The 16,994-nt window shown below is 34.5% G+C and overlaps 1 protein-coding gene across 1 annotated transcript in view; it reads right to left on the bottom strand.

Moving 5' to 3' along the window:
• Positions 1–1,394: 1,394 nt before the first annotated feature.
• The window catches only part of LOC308513988 (ovostatin homolog 2-like), a gene marked incomplete at its 5' end in the record, with an annotated part of 39,923 nt that continues 24,323 nt past the window's right edge, over positions 1,395–16,994 (bottom strand). The window contains 16 exons of the mRNA XM_081084025.1: positions 1,395–1,572; positions 1,969–2,042; positions 2,998–3,100; positions 3,720–3,788; positions 4,158–4,248; positions 5,714–5,838; positions 6,282–6,491; positions 7,663–7,874; positions 8,643–8,808; positions 9,628–9,717; positions 11,538–11,694; positions 12,297–12,378; positions 13,217–13,393; positions 14,116–14,199; positions 14,936–14,987; positions 15,578–15,693. Of these exons, the coding sequence (XP_080940151.1) occupies positions 1,990–2,042; positions 2,998–3,100; positions 3,720–3,788; positions 4,158–4,248; positions 5,714–5,838; positions 6,282–6,491; positions 7,663–7,874; positions 8,643–8,808; positions 9,628–9,717; positions 11,538–11,694; positions 12,297–12,378; positions 13,217–13,393; positions 14,116–14,199; positions 14,936–14,987; positions 15,578–15,693 (1,787 nt within the window). The 3' untranslated portion in view covers positions 1,395–1,572; positions 1,969–1,989. The remainder of the gene's footprint in view (positions 1,573–1,968; positions 2,043–2,997; positions 3,101–3,719; positions 3,789–4,157; positions 4,249–5,713; positions 5,839–6,281; positions 6,492–7,662; positions 7,875–8,642; positions 8,809–9,627; positions 9,718–11,537; positions 11,695–12,296; positions 12,379–13,216; positions 13,394–14,115; positions 14,200–14,935; positions 14,988–15,577; positions 15,694–16,994) is intronic.

The following is a 16,994-nucleotide window of genomic DNA, read 5'->3' as shown; positions in this document are numbered from 1 at the left end:
TTTATTCATTTCAAAGGGGCCGGATTCGTCCAGTGGCTGGTAGTTTGCCCAAGGCTGCCCTAGGGTCTTCACCACACTATTGTATGTGTCCATGTGTTATGTATATAAATCCTATGGTTAATCTCTCCTCGCCCTCCCCTCCGTGAGATTTGTTAGTCTGTTCCATGCTCCCATATCTCTGGATCTATTTTGTTTGTCAGTTTATTTTGTTCAAGCCTGGGGTGTTTTAAAAAAATAAGAATAATGATGTCTTTTTTTTTTAATCCTCACTTGAGGATATTTTTCCATTGAGTTTTAGAGAGAGTAGAAAAGAGAGGGAAAGATAGAGAGAACTATAGATCTGAGAGAAACACATCAATTGGCTGCCTCCTGTTCACATCCAGACCTGGACCAGGTATGCACCCTTGACTGGAATCAAACCCGTGACCCTTTGGTCTGCAGGCCGATGCTCTATCTACTGAGCCAAACCCACCAGGGCAAGAATAATGTGATGTCTTATCTACTCGTCTGATGCAGCATGTTTTGGTAAAACAAGAGAACTGAGATGGTGTGAAGAAATTATTAACACAGTAAAATAAACTTCTGTAGCATCAGACATGGATGGACCTTAACAATTCATCTGTGATAAACCATTTATTAAGAGCCAGCTGTAATTTAGCTATTAGAAGGGAGGCTACAAAATAAAATAAGTCTAACTGTCTTCTATTAAAAAACTGTATTTTAAATTTGTGGAATATTGATGGAACACTCTGTTTTCAAATTTCTTCACTCCAAAACTGGAACATTCACTTATGGATTTTTCTTGTCTGCAGCAGTAGCTCAGCAGTCAGAAGCCTGTGTTAAAGTTAGTAGTGAAATTGTTTTCATTTCCATTTTCTCCAGTTTCTTCCTGCTCACTTTTCTCAATCTGAATTCATTACACGGATAGTAGTGTTAAGTTAAGCAAAGGACAGACTTGGAATATCACTTTTCAGTAAAAAGTGATACTCAGAAAAAAGAAAAATAATTTATTATGATAAAATAAAGTGGATTACCTTCTCAATCATGAACATAAATTCACTAAGTCCATCCATCAGTCAATTTGTGACTCTCTAAGCAATGCCCCCTCATTTTTTGATAATCTTTTACTGAAATGTTTCTGTGTTGTGTTTTGGTTTTTATTTTCATTTTCTTGAACTCACATGAAATTCTCTTAAATTTAGTCTCTTTCTCTACTCCTCATCAACTCTGAATTTCTCTGGATGTTGGGGATTCCATATTTTCTGTATGTCATAATGTCTAAAAACTTGAATTTAATATTGACAATAATATATAGTTTGCTACCAAATGAAGTCCTGTGTTTTCTAGGATGAAAATTATGAATGAAGGACTGAAAGAAAAGAAAGTCATAGACTCAAATGTGAAATCACAGCATTTAATAGGTAATAAGGAAATAAAATCTGAGAAGTCATAACAGGCTACAAACTATGAGTGGTTTTCTTTCAGGTTGATTCACAAGGTTACAGATTATGAGTGGTTTTCTTTCAGGTTGATTCAGAAGGATAAGTTTGTTCAAAGCAAATAGCTTTCCACCTGGGATTTAAAAACATAATAAAATATAAATAAATATATAAATATACAAACATACCTATATACACACACAAATACACCCACATACACATTTAATATATACATGACTATAAATAAATATATGTGCATGCATATATAATGACCTACCAACTTATAAAACAAAAATGAGAGATTTTTTTAAATGAGAAATTTGTAAAAGGCATATACATAGCTACACATTCTTTCAAGCTATTTTAAAGAAATTAATAAAATTTTAATGACTTATGAGAATACTCATCCAATAGCCAAACCTCTATAAATACCAGAGACCTCCTTTTGTGTCATTCATCGTTCTATCTTTAGGTTTTCATTTGCTTACCAGATGCTTTTTCAGAGTTTTATGATATACAATTTCCTTACCTTTTCCTGTGCTTTGTTTTCTCATTGGGAAACTGAAACACTGTTGACATTGTAAAAAACAATGGCATACTCTTCTGGAAAATAAAGGAAAAATTCATCCTTATTAAATCTCCAACTTTCTATAATCAGTTAAGTCAGACAATTGTAGATACATTAGGCCTAATCTTTTCAGTAATTTTGCAAGAGAGCCAATCACTTCTGTTTTTGAAATCCAACAATATCTTATTAAAATTTAAGGCACTTGCCCTAGCCAGGTGGCTCAGTTGGTTGGAGCATTGTCCCTTATAACAAAAGGTTGCAGGTTCCAATCCTGGTCAGGGCAAATACCTAGGTTGTGTGTTTGATCCCCCAGTTGGAGGCAACTGATCAATGTTTTTCTCTCACATCATTGTTTCTCTCAGTCTCTCTCTCTCTCTCTTCTCTCTCCCTTCCTCTCTCTCTAAAAATTAATAAAAATATATCTTCCAGTGAAGACTAAAAAAAAGTTTAAGGCACTTGATGAAATATATTCTATTAGTAAAGAACAGAGCCAGAATTCAATTACTTCCTGACAAACTTTGTATGACATTCAACAAGGAAATGATATCACTAACAATCCAGGGAAATTTTGTGTGGTCTCTGTGACATTTTATAATTGGTTTGGAACCTAATCTAGCAACATTTTCCTATAACAATTCAGAATATTTCCCATTCCCCTTCTCAAATTAAAATTCATAGGGAGCATAAAATGGTAAGTCTTGCCAGTAACAACAACAAAAAGGCGTTGACACTTAACATAGTTTATGTTTCAAGTGACAGGGATGCCCCTGCACATTGTGTCTAAAGGATTCTAGGTTTGAAAAATTCTGTAATTGGAAACTGGCCCACTCAGTAGATATATCATGAAGTAAAAAAAAAAAAAAATCAGTACAAAATCATTTATTGTATAGTCTTTGTAGACTGAAGGTGATTTTGGAAAATTTGGCAGCTCAGGCACTGTTAGATTTAGATATGTTCGGCAGCATTAGAGCATGGTTGTTGCTTGCCTACCTTTTTCATAATAATCGTAGACCATAACTGGGGCTGGCTGAATGTTAGACACAAAGTTGCTTTGCTCAACAGAGAAAGTTAAACTCTTTGCTGTACTAGAGACCTATAAAGACACAAATTACAAATATATCAGAGTAGATTTGGAAACAAAATCACTGAGAAAATATCTCCAAGAGTTCATGATCTAACCAATTAAATAGATCCAGAGTATTAATATCTTATATAATTTTATGTAATAACTTAATCTTAAATAATTAGGTAACATTAAATTGTATATAAATTTAAGTTCCACTGCTTATATTGAAGTGCGAGAAATTTAGTTGAAAGCAATAATATAGGCATTCATGTGAATGGTAATGATATACACATAGAAAGAATGATTCTAGAACTCATGCCACCTTCACTGGAGTTCAAGTCAAAACTATAAGAGAATTATACATCTACTCTGTGACCAGACTATGTTAGATGCCATGAGGAGTGAAAAACAGGGAAATTATGTTTCTAAACTTGAGAATTACCTAGTCAGGCAGCCAAGACACATGAAATAACATTAGAGTTAACAGGGTTAAGATGAGCACTAGGATAGAAGACCACTGATAATCTTTAATGTCCCATATTTTTTGAGAAACCCTGTCATGTATATCTACAAGAAATAGACTCATCCAATTACACTCCGAAGAAAAAAAAGAACAAACCATGGAAAAAATTATTGCTCAACTTACATTTTCCAAGTAGAAAAGAAGATGGTTATTCTTGACTTCAGTCTTCATCACTTGGCCATTTTTTTCAAGCTTTGAAGAAATTGTCAGGGAAGGATGGGGAATAAATATTAAAGAGTATTATTCTGGTATTGAATACTTTATAATTCTTATTTAACCAATTGTCAGGAACCTATATTATGGAATGTTCCCTTGTGCCATTATGTTTGCATAAGCATAGCAGAATTAAAGTAAGAAATAGATTATAAGCTATGAAAAATAATGTCTGTTAATTGCTGTAAGTTAATAACACCACCCCTCCACTGTTACAGCAAAAATGAAAATGTGAACTATGAATAAATTTGTTTAAACGAAGAATTCCAAGCTTGGTTTCGCTAACCAGGTATTTATCCTAAACACTATTGCTTTCCTGTGCTGAAAGATTGGACTTCTGTTATTTACCTCCTCAGTGCATGACATGCCTGGAGTAAATCCCGAGAGCATTTTTACATCAACAAGGGCCACTTTGGAGATATCGCGCATCCCAACGTATCTGAAATTTCAAACAAAGCACATTGTGGACATCAGTTTAGAAAAGTGTTGTGGGGACAAACATACTAATTAGCCATAGGTCTGGAGGAAAGGCACAGCTGAAGAAAAAAACACCTGATAAAAGTCATTCTTTTTATTTATTTATTTAATTTTTAAAAATATGTCTTTACTGATTTTAGAGAGAGCGAGGAAGGGAGAGGGATAGAGAGATAGAAACATCAATGAGAGAAACATCAATCGGCTGCCTCCTGCATGTCCCTCCTGGGGATCTAGTTTGCAACCCAGGAATATGTCCCAAGTGGGAATCGAACTGGTGACCTATTGGTTCATGGGCCAATGCTCAACCACTGAGCCACATCAGCTGGGCAAGAAAGTCATTCCTAAACACCTTAGAATAGGCATAACTAGAATAATAATGGATGAGATGAGACAAAGCAACGTAGTTGGAGTAAATAATGAATTATTTGAAACTAGAATCTAACCAAACCCTGTTTTTAAGATTACCTGAAGTCTCAAAGACAGAACTTATAAACAAAGCTTGTAAATTGATATTATATATACTGATAGTAGCCTTAGATTTGGACAATACTTAAAGAAAATCTTTGTTTAGAAAGTGAGATACTGGTAGAATCATAGACATGTCCCTAAGAGATCTAGGCTGTGTTCTTAACACTGTAGAGGATTGTTGGGACATGAAGTTAAGAGTTTTACAGTGTATTTAGTTCTTATTTTAGCTCTGGTGTTCATGACATTATCATTTGGAAATCCTAAGAAAATCCTCCAAACTAATTTTTCGCAGTGTTTCTTCATATATTAACTAAGGTTAAAACTCTTTGGTGTCTACATTTTATATTTTAAGATACTTATTTTTCTTTCCTACTCTGAAAAATCTGAAATTTTACTCTGTAAGTTATAAAATAGCATTTGTAGGTTTTGTCCTCTAGGCCTCCCTGTGCTTGTTTTAAGGTGGAAAAGTAGTATCTCTAATCTCCAAAACTGACAGTTTTTTCATACAAAAAAAGAAAAAAAAGAAAAAAAAAGAAGGAAGCATTGTTGCAGTATTAGTGTGTCAGAAGCTTGCAAATTTTACTTGCACACAATATAAATTATATATGCATAATGCTAGCTCTGATTTAGTTTAAGATGTACTAAATTGTGGTGTCTAGACAGAAAACTATAAAGTGACTATGCTATAGAAATAATGCACCAACAAGTAAAATCATCATTGGTTACTATCGTTCATATTTTGTTATTTTGCTACTCTCTAATATATATATATATATATATATATATATATATATATATATATGTACACATATATATGTATATGTATACTCTCTAATATATATATATACATATATATGTATATACATATATATGTGTGTATATATATATATATATATATATATATATATATATATATCCTTCTCTCTAACCTGGGAGTTGATATTAAAATGGACACTTACTTGACGGTTACTGTCAGTTCAAAATTACTCTGGAATCTATCTGAACAGTTTTTCTTTAGGATTTCCAAGGAAAGGAAAAATCCAGATTCCTTCTCAGATGGCAGCACATTATACCTAAGGGTAGCCTAGGAAAGATAACAAATCATTAAAAAAATCCATCTACTTTTTCTGTAGTAAAACCTGAAGGACTTATTGTTTCTCTTATTTACATAAGTAATGTACTTTATTTTATATCTCTACTTAGGAAATAAGGCTAAATGTAATTGTTTAGTTTTCAGAATACACACGAATATTTAACAACATAATTTAATAAAAATATCAGAATAATTTTTAACGGTGACATTCCTCAAGAAACTTCCCAGTTACCCAGTTATCTTTAAGATTAAATACCTCTTCATAAAATAACTTGCATTTTCAGCTATTGAGTAGAGCATATCAATGAGAGAATGAGTAGAAATAATGATGGAATTATGTAAAATGGTAAAATAGCACTTCATATATAACTGAACTGATAGCCTGACCTTTTTACTGGCAACATTCATCTCCCTCTTAGGTAGACTTCCATTACCTGAATAAATACAAAGCCTTGTCCTTCTACATCTACTGTGTATTTTCCATATGCTTTTGTTAGTTCTGAACGTTGGACTAGTAGGCGGTTGTCTTCGTCAACCTGGAAAGTCTCACTGGATTCTTCGTTGCTAACGGTGACATTGTTTTGACCATTAGAGAATGTTAGCTTCATGTAACGGGTTACGGCAAGAAGACAGACGGCAGTGTCCTGCATGGAAGAGTACAACCTATAGTACCAGCTCCATTATGCTGCAGTATTAGTTATCATTAACAATGACATTTAAATCAGTCCATGGAACCATTCCTAAGACAGGTCAATCTCTCTATATAAAAGCCTAATATGCAAATTGTCCCCACAGGAGTTAGATAGGGAGACCGATCACTCATTATGACATGTGCTGACCACCCCGGGGGTGGTGCAAAACAAAGGAAGGCCCTGGCCAGCAGCTGGAAGGCCCCAATTGGCCCTGATTGCCGTCCAGGCCTAGGGACCCTATCCGTGCATGAATTTCGTGCACTGGGCCTCTAGTAGAACAATAAGAAGCAATATCCTAAAGGATAGGAACATATATTTGCTTGTGCTAGTTGCTACCATTTAAATTGATTTTCTTCTACAAATCTTAATCAAATTGTATTTTTCTAAAGGATTATATAAAGTATTATCTCTGTTTTTGTAAGTATTGCCAAAAACTTTCTGAAAAATCAAGATGTTATAATTAACCTGCCTTGGACAATGCTTATACCCAACTATCTTCAAAGAGAGAAATCTGAACCTCAGAATGTAACTGTATTTGGAGATAGCTATTAGGAGATTCACAAACATGGTTTTAGTCAGAAGCCAAGACTGAAAAAAAGTAAAGAGGGAAGTGAACATTTTCCCTGTGCAAATAAAACTGCATTAATTTGCATTTAAAGTTATTTTTCCTGCTAAGGAAAGATAAACATAATTGTTTTTCATAACTATTTTTTTTCTGTTATGCACTCATTTCATCTGTTTTTCCCAAAGTGCAGACAACAGAAATAAAGAAAAATACTTCTTCTTGGTTGATATGTACTTTATAATATCATCAGCTATCTACCATCATCAAGACTCTGGTGTTTATGACAACAATCTTTTCTAGACTTACATTTTATTTTTACTGTAGAAATGGAGATATAGATCGGGAAAAATTTCTTGAAAAGGAACCTCATTTTATTAATCTGTACATAAATAATTCTTAGTAGAGTCCCTAATACACAAGAAGTGACCAATAAATCATTGTTAATTGACTGTAATAGGATTTAAATAGCAAATATCCTTTAACCTTGCAGGTATTTTCTATGATTATCTTTGCTGTCAAATATTGTTATTAATACCAGACTCACAACCAATTAATTACCTGGGTGGAAGAGAAGCCTCCTTGGGAATTCATTTGTTGAGCAACCCACTGCACAATCTGACTAGCATAAGTGAGGTCAGGAGCTTTTTGGGAAATTATGGCCAACAGCACGTAGCAAGTCTTCTCAGTGTCGGCAGAAGGTGCCGGAGGAATAAAGGATGGGGGTGCTTCTGTCTTGGATTTCTTAGCTCTTTCCCAATATATTACATTATCTGAGAAAAAGAAAGAATTTTAACACAGTCCCTATAAAGAGAACTGATTACACATAAGAATGATGCAAATTCCATTCTTGGCCCCTATTATGGACTGAATTGTATCCCTCAAAATTCACATGTTCAAGTCCTAAATGCCAGAACCTCAGAACATGACTCTATTTGGAGATAAGGCCTTCAAAGAGGTGATTAAGTTAAAACAAGGCTGTTAGGATGTGCCTTAATCCAATCTACTTAGTGTCCTTAAATGAGGAAAGTTGGATACATGAAAGGGACACCAGGGGTGCATGCACAGAGAAAAAACCCACAATGTGAACATGGAGAGAGAAGATGGTTATCTGCAAACCAGGAATAAGGCTTCAGAAGAAACCAAACCTGTTGACACCTTGATCCTGGAATTCTATCATCTAGAACCATGAAAAATAAACTTCTGTTATTTAAGCCGTCTAGCCTGTGGTATTTTATATGGCAGCCTTATGAAATGAATATAGCAACTTCTTAAGGTCAAAAGTGGTATGTGATTAAGTTTTACAAGCAGTTTTTATTATCTATGGTATGGCCACTATGCTTGATTTACTTTATTTCACTCATTTAAAAAGAAACTAGTAGAAAATATATAGTATTCTTTAAAGACAAAGGGCCATTTGGAAATTCCATAAGGGAAATAGAAATATACTAGTCAAGAGAGTGTTCCTATATAAATGCTAAGGAATTTTCATCCCTTTATTCCCAAGGTCATCTCTATTAGAAAAAGTAAATAATAATTACTTTCTTTGGTAGCAGATTGATCCAAGACCTGGAGTAAGGATTCCACCTGCTCCTCTTTTCCAGCTAATGCAAAAACATAAGCCAGCATTGCACGATTATAGTCATTGGTGACACCATTTTCCAGTGCCTCCTCCAGGAAAAAGAGCCCGTGTCGCAGAGCAGGAAACTAGTCATGTAGAAAAACAACATATTTTAAAATTATATACGCACACTTCACAATCTTGCTGAATAAACTAATCATTCTTTATATCTTAGGTTATGTATCCTTAAAATATATTTTATATACAAACCTGTCCATACGTATGCATATGTATTTTTCTTTATAAGTGTCAATAAAATTAATTTTGGATGGATTACTAGTGTTTGAGAAATAAAATTTAAATAATCTAAAAATGCCTTTTCTATATCTGATCAGTCATATTTCAGTTAACAATATAAATTTCTTATATGTGGCAAAGAATACACATTTACTTAAGATGTGTTAGTCTAATGCTTAAAATAGAAGCTTATATTTCTAAAGATGATTTTTGAGATAGACAATGATCCTGAAAGTTCCTAGTATCTTTTTTTCAGGAACAGAGTGTGCAATCAGATAATTTAACCTTTGGATTGGGAGGCAGCCAAGAAGAACAACACTTAAGTTGAAATGTTTACACATTGAATTGGTTTGAGAAACAGAATCTAAATTATGGTTATACTTAGTGCACGGGTTCTTAATCTAAAATTCATGGCTGAACTTCAGAAGATCTGTAAATATTGGAAGTGGTATGGAAAACTCTTTTGTGTGTAGATATGTATATTCTCCCTAGGGAAAAACTCAATAGTGTTCATCAAAGATTTCTATGAATGAAAAATAGCCTGAGTAACATCAACTCAAAGAGAGGTAATGATTGAAATGTTCTTTTGATGTTCCATCTGTTGTAAGAATTGACTTATTTAATATGCATGCAGCTGACTGAAACGAAAAGATGATGGGCATCCTTACAGTAAAATTGAGCCCAGCTTCAAGGAATGCTCCAACAATATATGCAGTGAGTAAAATGTCCTCCTCCTCCTCCTCTTCTTCTTCTCCTCCCTAAACACAAAGGAACAATGAGTCCTACAGGGTGGTAGAGCACAAAAGAACAGCTATCCTTCTAAAGTGAGACAAAGTATAAAAGAAACACTGAAAACAATTACCATTATTCATAAACACTTGAAAATGTGTAATTTTTAAATTAAGTTGTTAATAATCATGCTGTTTGAATAAAAATTCACCAAGATCCAATGTAATAATGAAATAAAACATACAATTAATCTCAACTATACTTAATCACATATATAATTGCGGTATAAACTTAGAAAAACATTTATAAGTTATGTGGTTTGCAAACTGTGCATAAAAATACTCTGGGGAACTTATGAAATAAACCAGCATTCAAACAAGAGATTCTGATTCAAAAAGTCTGGAATACGGTATAGGGAAATGAATTTTAATGGGTGTTCTAGTGATACTGAAGCAAATAACATTCATAAGGCATTTGGGGTCCACTGATCTAATATTAAATTCTTGTTTTATTTATTTAAGCAAAAGGTGACTTCTCTTTAATATATATGGAGAGAAAGAGAGAGAGAGAGAGAGAGAGAGAGAGAGAGAGAGAGAGAGAGAGAGAGAGAGACACACTTCTGAAGAGCTCAGTTATCAAGGTGTAAATACCTGGAGATGTCGGGCCCTAAAACAAGATGTGGGGACCCAAAGCGCACACTTAAGCTGCAGCAGGCTGTATCACCCTTCCTCTGCAGTGCAGGTTTGTATTTTTCTCCTTTTCTCATTCTCTGACCCAGTTCAAAATGGACACACACAGAGTCATGGAAAAAGGATTGGGTAAGATCAGACAAACTGATGTAGGGACCAGTAACGAAGCCATTAAGAAGAAATGTGGAGATGTTTGAGAAGGGAACATGAAAAATTCTGTTTTCCCACATAGGAACAAGTGCTATTCTCTATCAGGGGCCTCCTATTGTGAGGAGTAGGTTTGACATAATTCAAAGACATTTTTCCATACTACATAATCGTAAGGCAATGTGAAAACAATTCCCATTAAAATTAAATACCATCCAGAGTTGCTATTGGCCTATATTTTGAAGTGGATTAGCTTTACATTCCAAAAATCAAAAAATAGAAGTGGTGATTATGAGGAAGGACACAAGAGAAAAGCCCAGGATATCCCAGAGGCTATCAGGGCACGATAAAATATCAGAGCAGGGATTTATAGTGGGAAATACAAATGTTAGGAGAATCAAGGACACAGAGGAGGGGATGGAGGTGGGCAGCAGTCTGCAAAGGCAAACAGGAGGGAGAATGCTAATGATTTTCCTAAAGATGGACAGAAAAGGGAAGGAGTGATTACTGTCAAAGACAGACATCATCCCATCTGCCTTTTGACTTAGGGCAAGCTAGGCCTTCATGCTTTGACTTGAGAAGGTATTGGGAGAGTGCTTCATTGAAACAATGTAATTTACTAGATATTCCCACTAATTTTTTTGGTCACCCACGAATAGGAATAGGAATGAATTACTTACTCAAGGCCCCTTCCTTTAATATATCTTCTGGCTCCAAACTTATGAATGTTTCCTCTCTAAGTTCCTTTTCTCTCCCCATCCTCCTCTTAGTTTATATCTTAAAATAGATTGCTTCTATGGAAGGGCTAAAGACAGTAAGGCAAATAATAGATTCATGGGGAGCTAGATCTAGCAGTGATGCTACTGACACACCACAGGCCAATGACTTCAGCAGACTCAGAAAAGGTAATATTCACAAGAAAAAATATTCATGTTCCAGGCTAGTTTGGCCAGAGGCAGGGAAGGTAGGCAAAACAAAGGAGCAAGAAAAACATGCTACTGTTAATCTCTCACCTCCCAGGCATTGTGGAAAATCTTGCCATCACTTTTAAAGGCACCATTGCTTTCCTGTTTGCTTGAAAGCCAGATGAAGGTCTGTTGTTGAACTTGTTCATCAATGAAAACATATTTCTTCATTCTCTCAAATGTCTTAAAAGTAAGGGCACTGAGCCTGTAATGCACACCACCCGTTGGACAAAAATTGAATAAGAAGGAAATGATAATGTCAGCTACTCCACACATTCATCAGCATTGTCCCCTTTGGGTAATGGGTGCATCCAATTTGGCTAATGTTGACTAATGAGTATTGATAGCTGCTCTTTCCTTTTGGGCAATAAGATGTTTTGAATAGCAATATGTGAAAATAAGAGTAGGTAATTTCCAGTGTGTTTATACACTCAGTTCTCGATACATAGTTCATTAGATTATCCTTATGTGGTGAGAGAGTGGGTGTAACAGGATGCTTTGGGGACATCTAGTTTTCCTCTCCTGAATGAACATGGGACCCTGAGAAATGCAGACGAAGTTGTGGCATTTTCCATGGCGTTAACAAGCTATGGAAGTAGAGGAGCTCTCATTAAATTTGCCATGAGACTCTAGGTATACTGCCTTAGAACTGGAATAACCAACTGTTTTACTATTATCTGATTCGCCTCTGTAAATTCACTTTGAAACCCACTTTGCTTTTATATTTCCACTGAACTCAATTGCTCTCATTCTCTCGTAAGCCCTCCTCAGATCATTTTTACATTATTTAAAATTTTCACATCTCACCATATGCTTCCTTTCTGATTCCTCTGCCAAAACATGCTATATGAGCCATCAATGTTCTTGAAAGACAGCTGCTTTTGATAGCCTAAAATACAACATTGTAGGAGATTATTTTTTTAATATAAGAAAGTTAGAAGAAAAAGGATGATGTAGTATATGAGCCTTGTGTTTTGGTGTTAGATAGACATAAGTTACTAGATGATCATTTCAGTTTAACTTCTGAAACTCAGGTTCTGTATCTATATTGAGAAAAAATAACGTCTACCTTATCAGGGTTTAATGATGCTATGTGACAATATGGTTATAACTGTAAAATAATAAAATCACCGCCCCCCCCCCCAAAAAAAATATAGATATTACATGTGACTGAGCCTGGCTCAATAATTGGCATTTACAAAAAATTTCCTTAAGGTCATTTTGTTTGTGTTATCTTTCTGAAAAGAAAACCCAAAATAAATCATAGCTCCGACTTTTCCTTAACATCACATTTTTACAAAGTTTATGCATTTTTTTCTGCACACAAATTCAATCACTTGATTGCAATGAAACACAATTGAAAGATAAATACAGAAGTTGATAAATGAACCATTTCTAGCTACTATTAATAACAGCAACAGTGACACACAAAGTAGCTTGGCAAAAGATTAGGCACTAAAAAAACCTGAACTCATAATTTGAAATGCTGCAGTGTGTTACATTGTGAAACCAAATGACCACACAGGTATTAAAGGCTAAAAAATCTCAAAAATACCAAAAACAAAACAAAAAACCAAACAAAAACATAGTTCAAACTCAGAAAATACCTCAGTTCAGATCCATTTTTCCCCCACGGGACTACCTCATAATAACAGCTTTTTGAGATCTTGGCATCAGGAACAACTGATTTCATCTATTATGGGCAGAAATTACTTGAACCTTCTCACCGTCAGATAAGAAAGAGAAAGCCTTAGATTTAACTTCCTCTGTCAATTGTTGAGTAGATTGCAGGTAGTCAAGGACATAAGTATCAGACGCTAGCAGGGCAATATTCTGCTCTCCACTTCCACTGGGCATTTGCAGGAGGTTCTCCAGATTCTGCATCGCAAGTCCTAGAACATCCCCTAAAAATAGGAAAAGCAGAAAGTTACTATCACTTTAAGTTGGCATCTGAGCATTAATAACTACAGATGAAAGAGGCATAGTGAAAATAGAAAATATTTAAAAATTGAGTCTAAAAGGTGGAAACAAGGAAAATTTTCATGAAGTAATTCTGAAAAGGAGACAGATATGAAGGGTCAGACTAATGGGGTTTCTGGTATGAAAACTGTTTCTGAAAAATCTCATTACCAGAAAAGAGAAAGTTAAAAAATTGTGTTTGCTTGCTTCTTTGTTTTTGAGAAATTGACCCTATGAACTATGAACTGTAATTCATCCCTTTCCCCAAAAGTGTTAATGCTAATGATAAACTAGTTTTACTGTTGAAAAACAAAATTCTCCTATTACTGGGGATATTTCCAGCATTTATAACAAGCAAAGATTATTCTGATTCTCCAAAGGGGAATTTAATATTTCATATTAATATAATACAACTCTTTGTTTTCTAAACACCAACTATCATCCACCAGAACAAATGTTTCCTAGAGACACAGATTTGAAAATGATGCTATAATTCCTTCAGATCCTCATATGAAAACAAGTTTAGAGAATAATCCTCAATAATAATTCTGCTCCCATGGATAGCATAAGAAAAATCTCTCCATCCTGTTATTTTAAGAAAGTTTTACAGACCACCTCAGTGAAGACTTTTCAAATCATTGTGAAACACAAAATTTAACCAACTTACCCACAACAGTGATGAAGGCCCTGGCTGATCCTTCTACCACATTATCTGGCAAATCCAAAACCACTGACAGGGAGACATTAGTGCCTGGAAAGAAAATATCAATAAAATAAACAATGTGATGGCTTCCTTTCATAAACAATAGAAAAAGACTTGTGGGACAAACATATGATAAAATATATTCCTTTTAAAAAAATTTTACAAGTTGCTTGTTAGAAGACATAAATTGAGGTTTTGATCTAGTTTAGAATAACAATACACTCAAAAAATGATATATGCATCTGTATGTTAGATAATGGCCACTATTCCCCATTAGTTTAGTGCCTATACTACTTAAGTATAAAAAATGTCAAAAACTGCTGACTATGACATGTAACATAGCACACACACTAGGTAAATCTTGGAGATACCTATTAGTCATTAAAATCATATCATTATCAATCAGATAAAACAGTGCTGTGAGGCCATTAAGCAAGCAATTGAGGGGCAGTGATTGTTTCATCCCAAGAGTACAAAAGCAAAGGTTAGATTATGTGTAATTTGGGCATAATCTTGATTTACCACTGCCCCACAGTTAGTCACAACCAAACTGAGAAGCAGAAAATATACAAAATAGGAAAAATAGTTTGAGGCAGACCAATGAGTTGGGTGAACTAAAAATAAAATAAAATAAAATAAAACACCATAAACACTATAGTTTTTTATGGCAAAAATTATACCGTAAACTTAGGAAGTGAAAAAAATAATCCCCCATTAGGTATTTAGAATGAAATCTCTGGGGTACACAACATGACAAATGTTGATAACTAAAAGATCCTCTTACCTTTTGTATGGATAAAGAAACTTTGAGTCATTTCTATTTCAATACCTTCAGGCTGTCAAAGAGCAAACAAAAACAAGCACAAAGTAATGAGTCTGGGTGATCTTTCCATGAAGGAAAAGTAATCAAGCATCCACTTACATAGGTATGGCTGGACCTGTTTGCCCTCGGGAGAAGATCCATTCACTGTCCCCTTCTGCTTATATCTGGAAGTCACTGTACATTACCAACATCCACTTTAGGCCCTGTGCTCCCATGTTTTGGATAAAGATAACTTTGTTGTCATTTGGGGACATGACAGATGCTGATACTGTTTAGCATCTCCAATAGACAAAGCTTTTTGCAGGTAAGGATGATGGAAACTACATAGGATCGTAAGGCAAGTAGACTTGCCTTGGATTGTAGTCAATCAAAAAGGAGAAGGGAATAAAAATAAGTGTACAGGAAACATCATGAGTTAGGAGCAGACAAAAAATCACCAAGCTTGTGTTACGTGATGTTTTGCTATTCTGGGTCAGATGACATATCCTGTGTCAAAAGTAACTATGCTCAATTAAGTCTCTTCAAAGAGAATGTCTTTTAATATTTAACCTATTAGATACTACTTCTCACCTGGAAGAGCTTGATAGCTTTGCATGCACATACCTCTACCAACAAACTTTTGACCACAGTATCTTCCCAGTTTAGATTTTGCTGCTCATCTTCATTTGGGCAAGCACTGCTTTGTCTGGACTCAGCAACTACAGTGATTTTCACTTTACCTGGAAAACATTCCCAAACATACATTAAATTGACCAGTGGACCCTTCTATGATGGGAAATGATAGAGTTTGTGAACCATATTTTCAATTGGAGGAACTGAATTCTATCATATTTATGCTTAGACTAAAATACATTCTTTCTCCTGACAGGATATAATTTGGTATATTCTGTTTTGCCTGTTTCAAGATTCCTTATATTAAATAAGTGATTCATTTACTTAATTAGAACTTGAGAAATTTTAAGGAAAAATAATAGTTCTGCAAAGCCAAGTGAGGAGATTCCTTGATATTGTTTATGTTATATATGACTATATGTAGACATAACATCAGATTACCAGGGTCCTAACTTACCCTGAGATCAAATAAACAAAAACAGGAAAATATGACATTGTGGAAAGGGCATTGGATTTAAATCAAGTGCGGACAAGCAATCTATTTTTTTTAACTCCCTGTAATATCAAGATCACATAATCTCCAGTTTCCTTAATTATAAAAAAATAAGAGGATTGAGAAATATAATTCTTTTAATATTACCTATTTGCCTACTTACCAATATGTATAACCAATATACTGTTCTTACTTGTTGTTGTATTTTGTTTCTTTTTAAGAAAGCCTTTGATATTTCCCCCTTAGAACTGTGTCCTCCACTTAATGCCATAAAGCCATACAAGTTAGTACAGTATTCTAACTCAATTGTCAGGGTAAAAATTTTGAAGACTTTGTGTAGTTAGAAAAATTGAGAAACAAAATCTAAAAGGAAAAGTAGTTTTAGGCAGATAAATATCACAGATGAACTAAAACGATCTCATAAAAATACTGGTTGTTGGTAATGGAAGGAAATTTGACTTGGGGTGGTGAGCACACAATACAGTAGACAGATGATGCATTATAGAACTGTACACTTGAAACCTATATAATATTTTTAACCAATGTCACTTTAATAAATGATACAATTTTTAATTTTTAACTGTTAAAAATATATTTATTGATTTCAGAGCAGAAGGGAGAGGGAGAGATAGAAACATTGGTGATAAGAAAGAATCATTGATTGGCAGCCTCCTGCATGCCCCCTCTGGGGATTGAGCTGCAACTCAGACATGTGCCCTGACCGGAAATCGAACCATGACCTCCTGGTTCATAGGTCGACACTCAACCACTGTGCCACACCAGCCAGGGACCTTAATAAATTTTAAAAACTCAGAGAAATAATACAATAAATATGGAACATGAAATAAAGAAAATTTTGATGACACTTAATTTTTTAAATTAGTGATAATGATAATCATGCATCTACCACATCTA

The sequence above is a fragment of the Myotis nattereri genome (genome assembly GCF_964212035.1).
Source record: "Myotis nattereri genome assembly, chromosome: 2".
Lineage (NCBI taxonomy): Eukaryota > Metazoa > Chordata > Mammalia > Chiroptera > Vespertilionidae > Myotis > Myotis nattereri.
The sequence above is the reverse complement of the archived record's forward strand: the minus strand, read 5'-3'. Positions and strand labels throughout refer to the sequence as shown.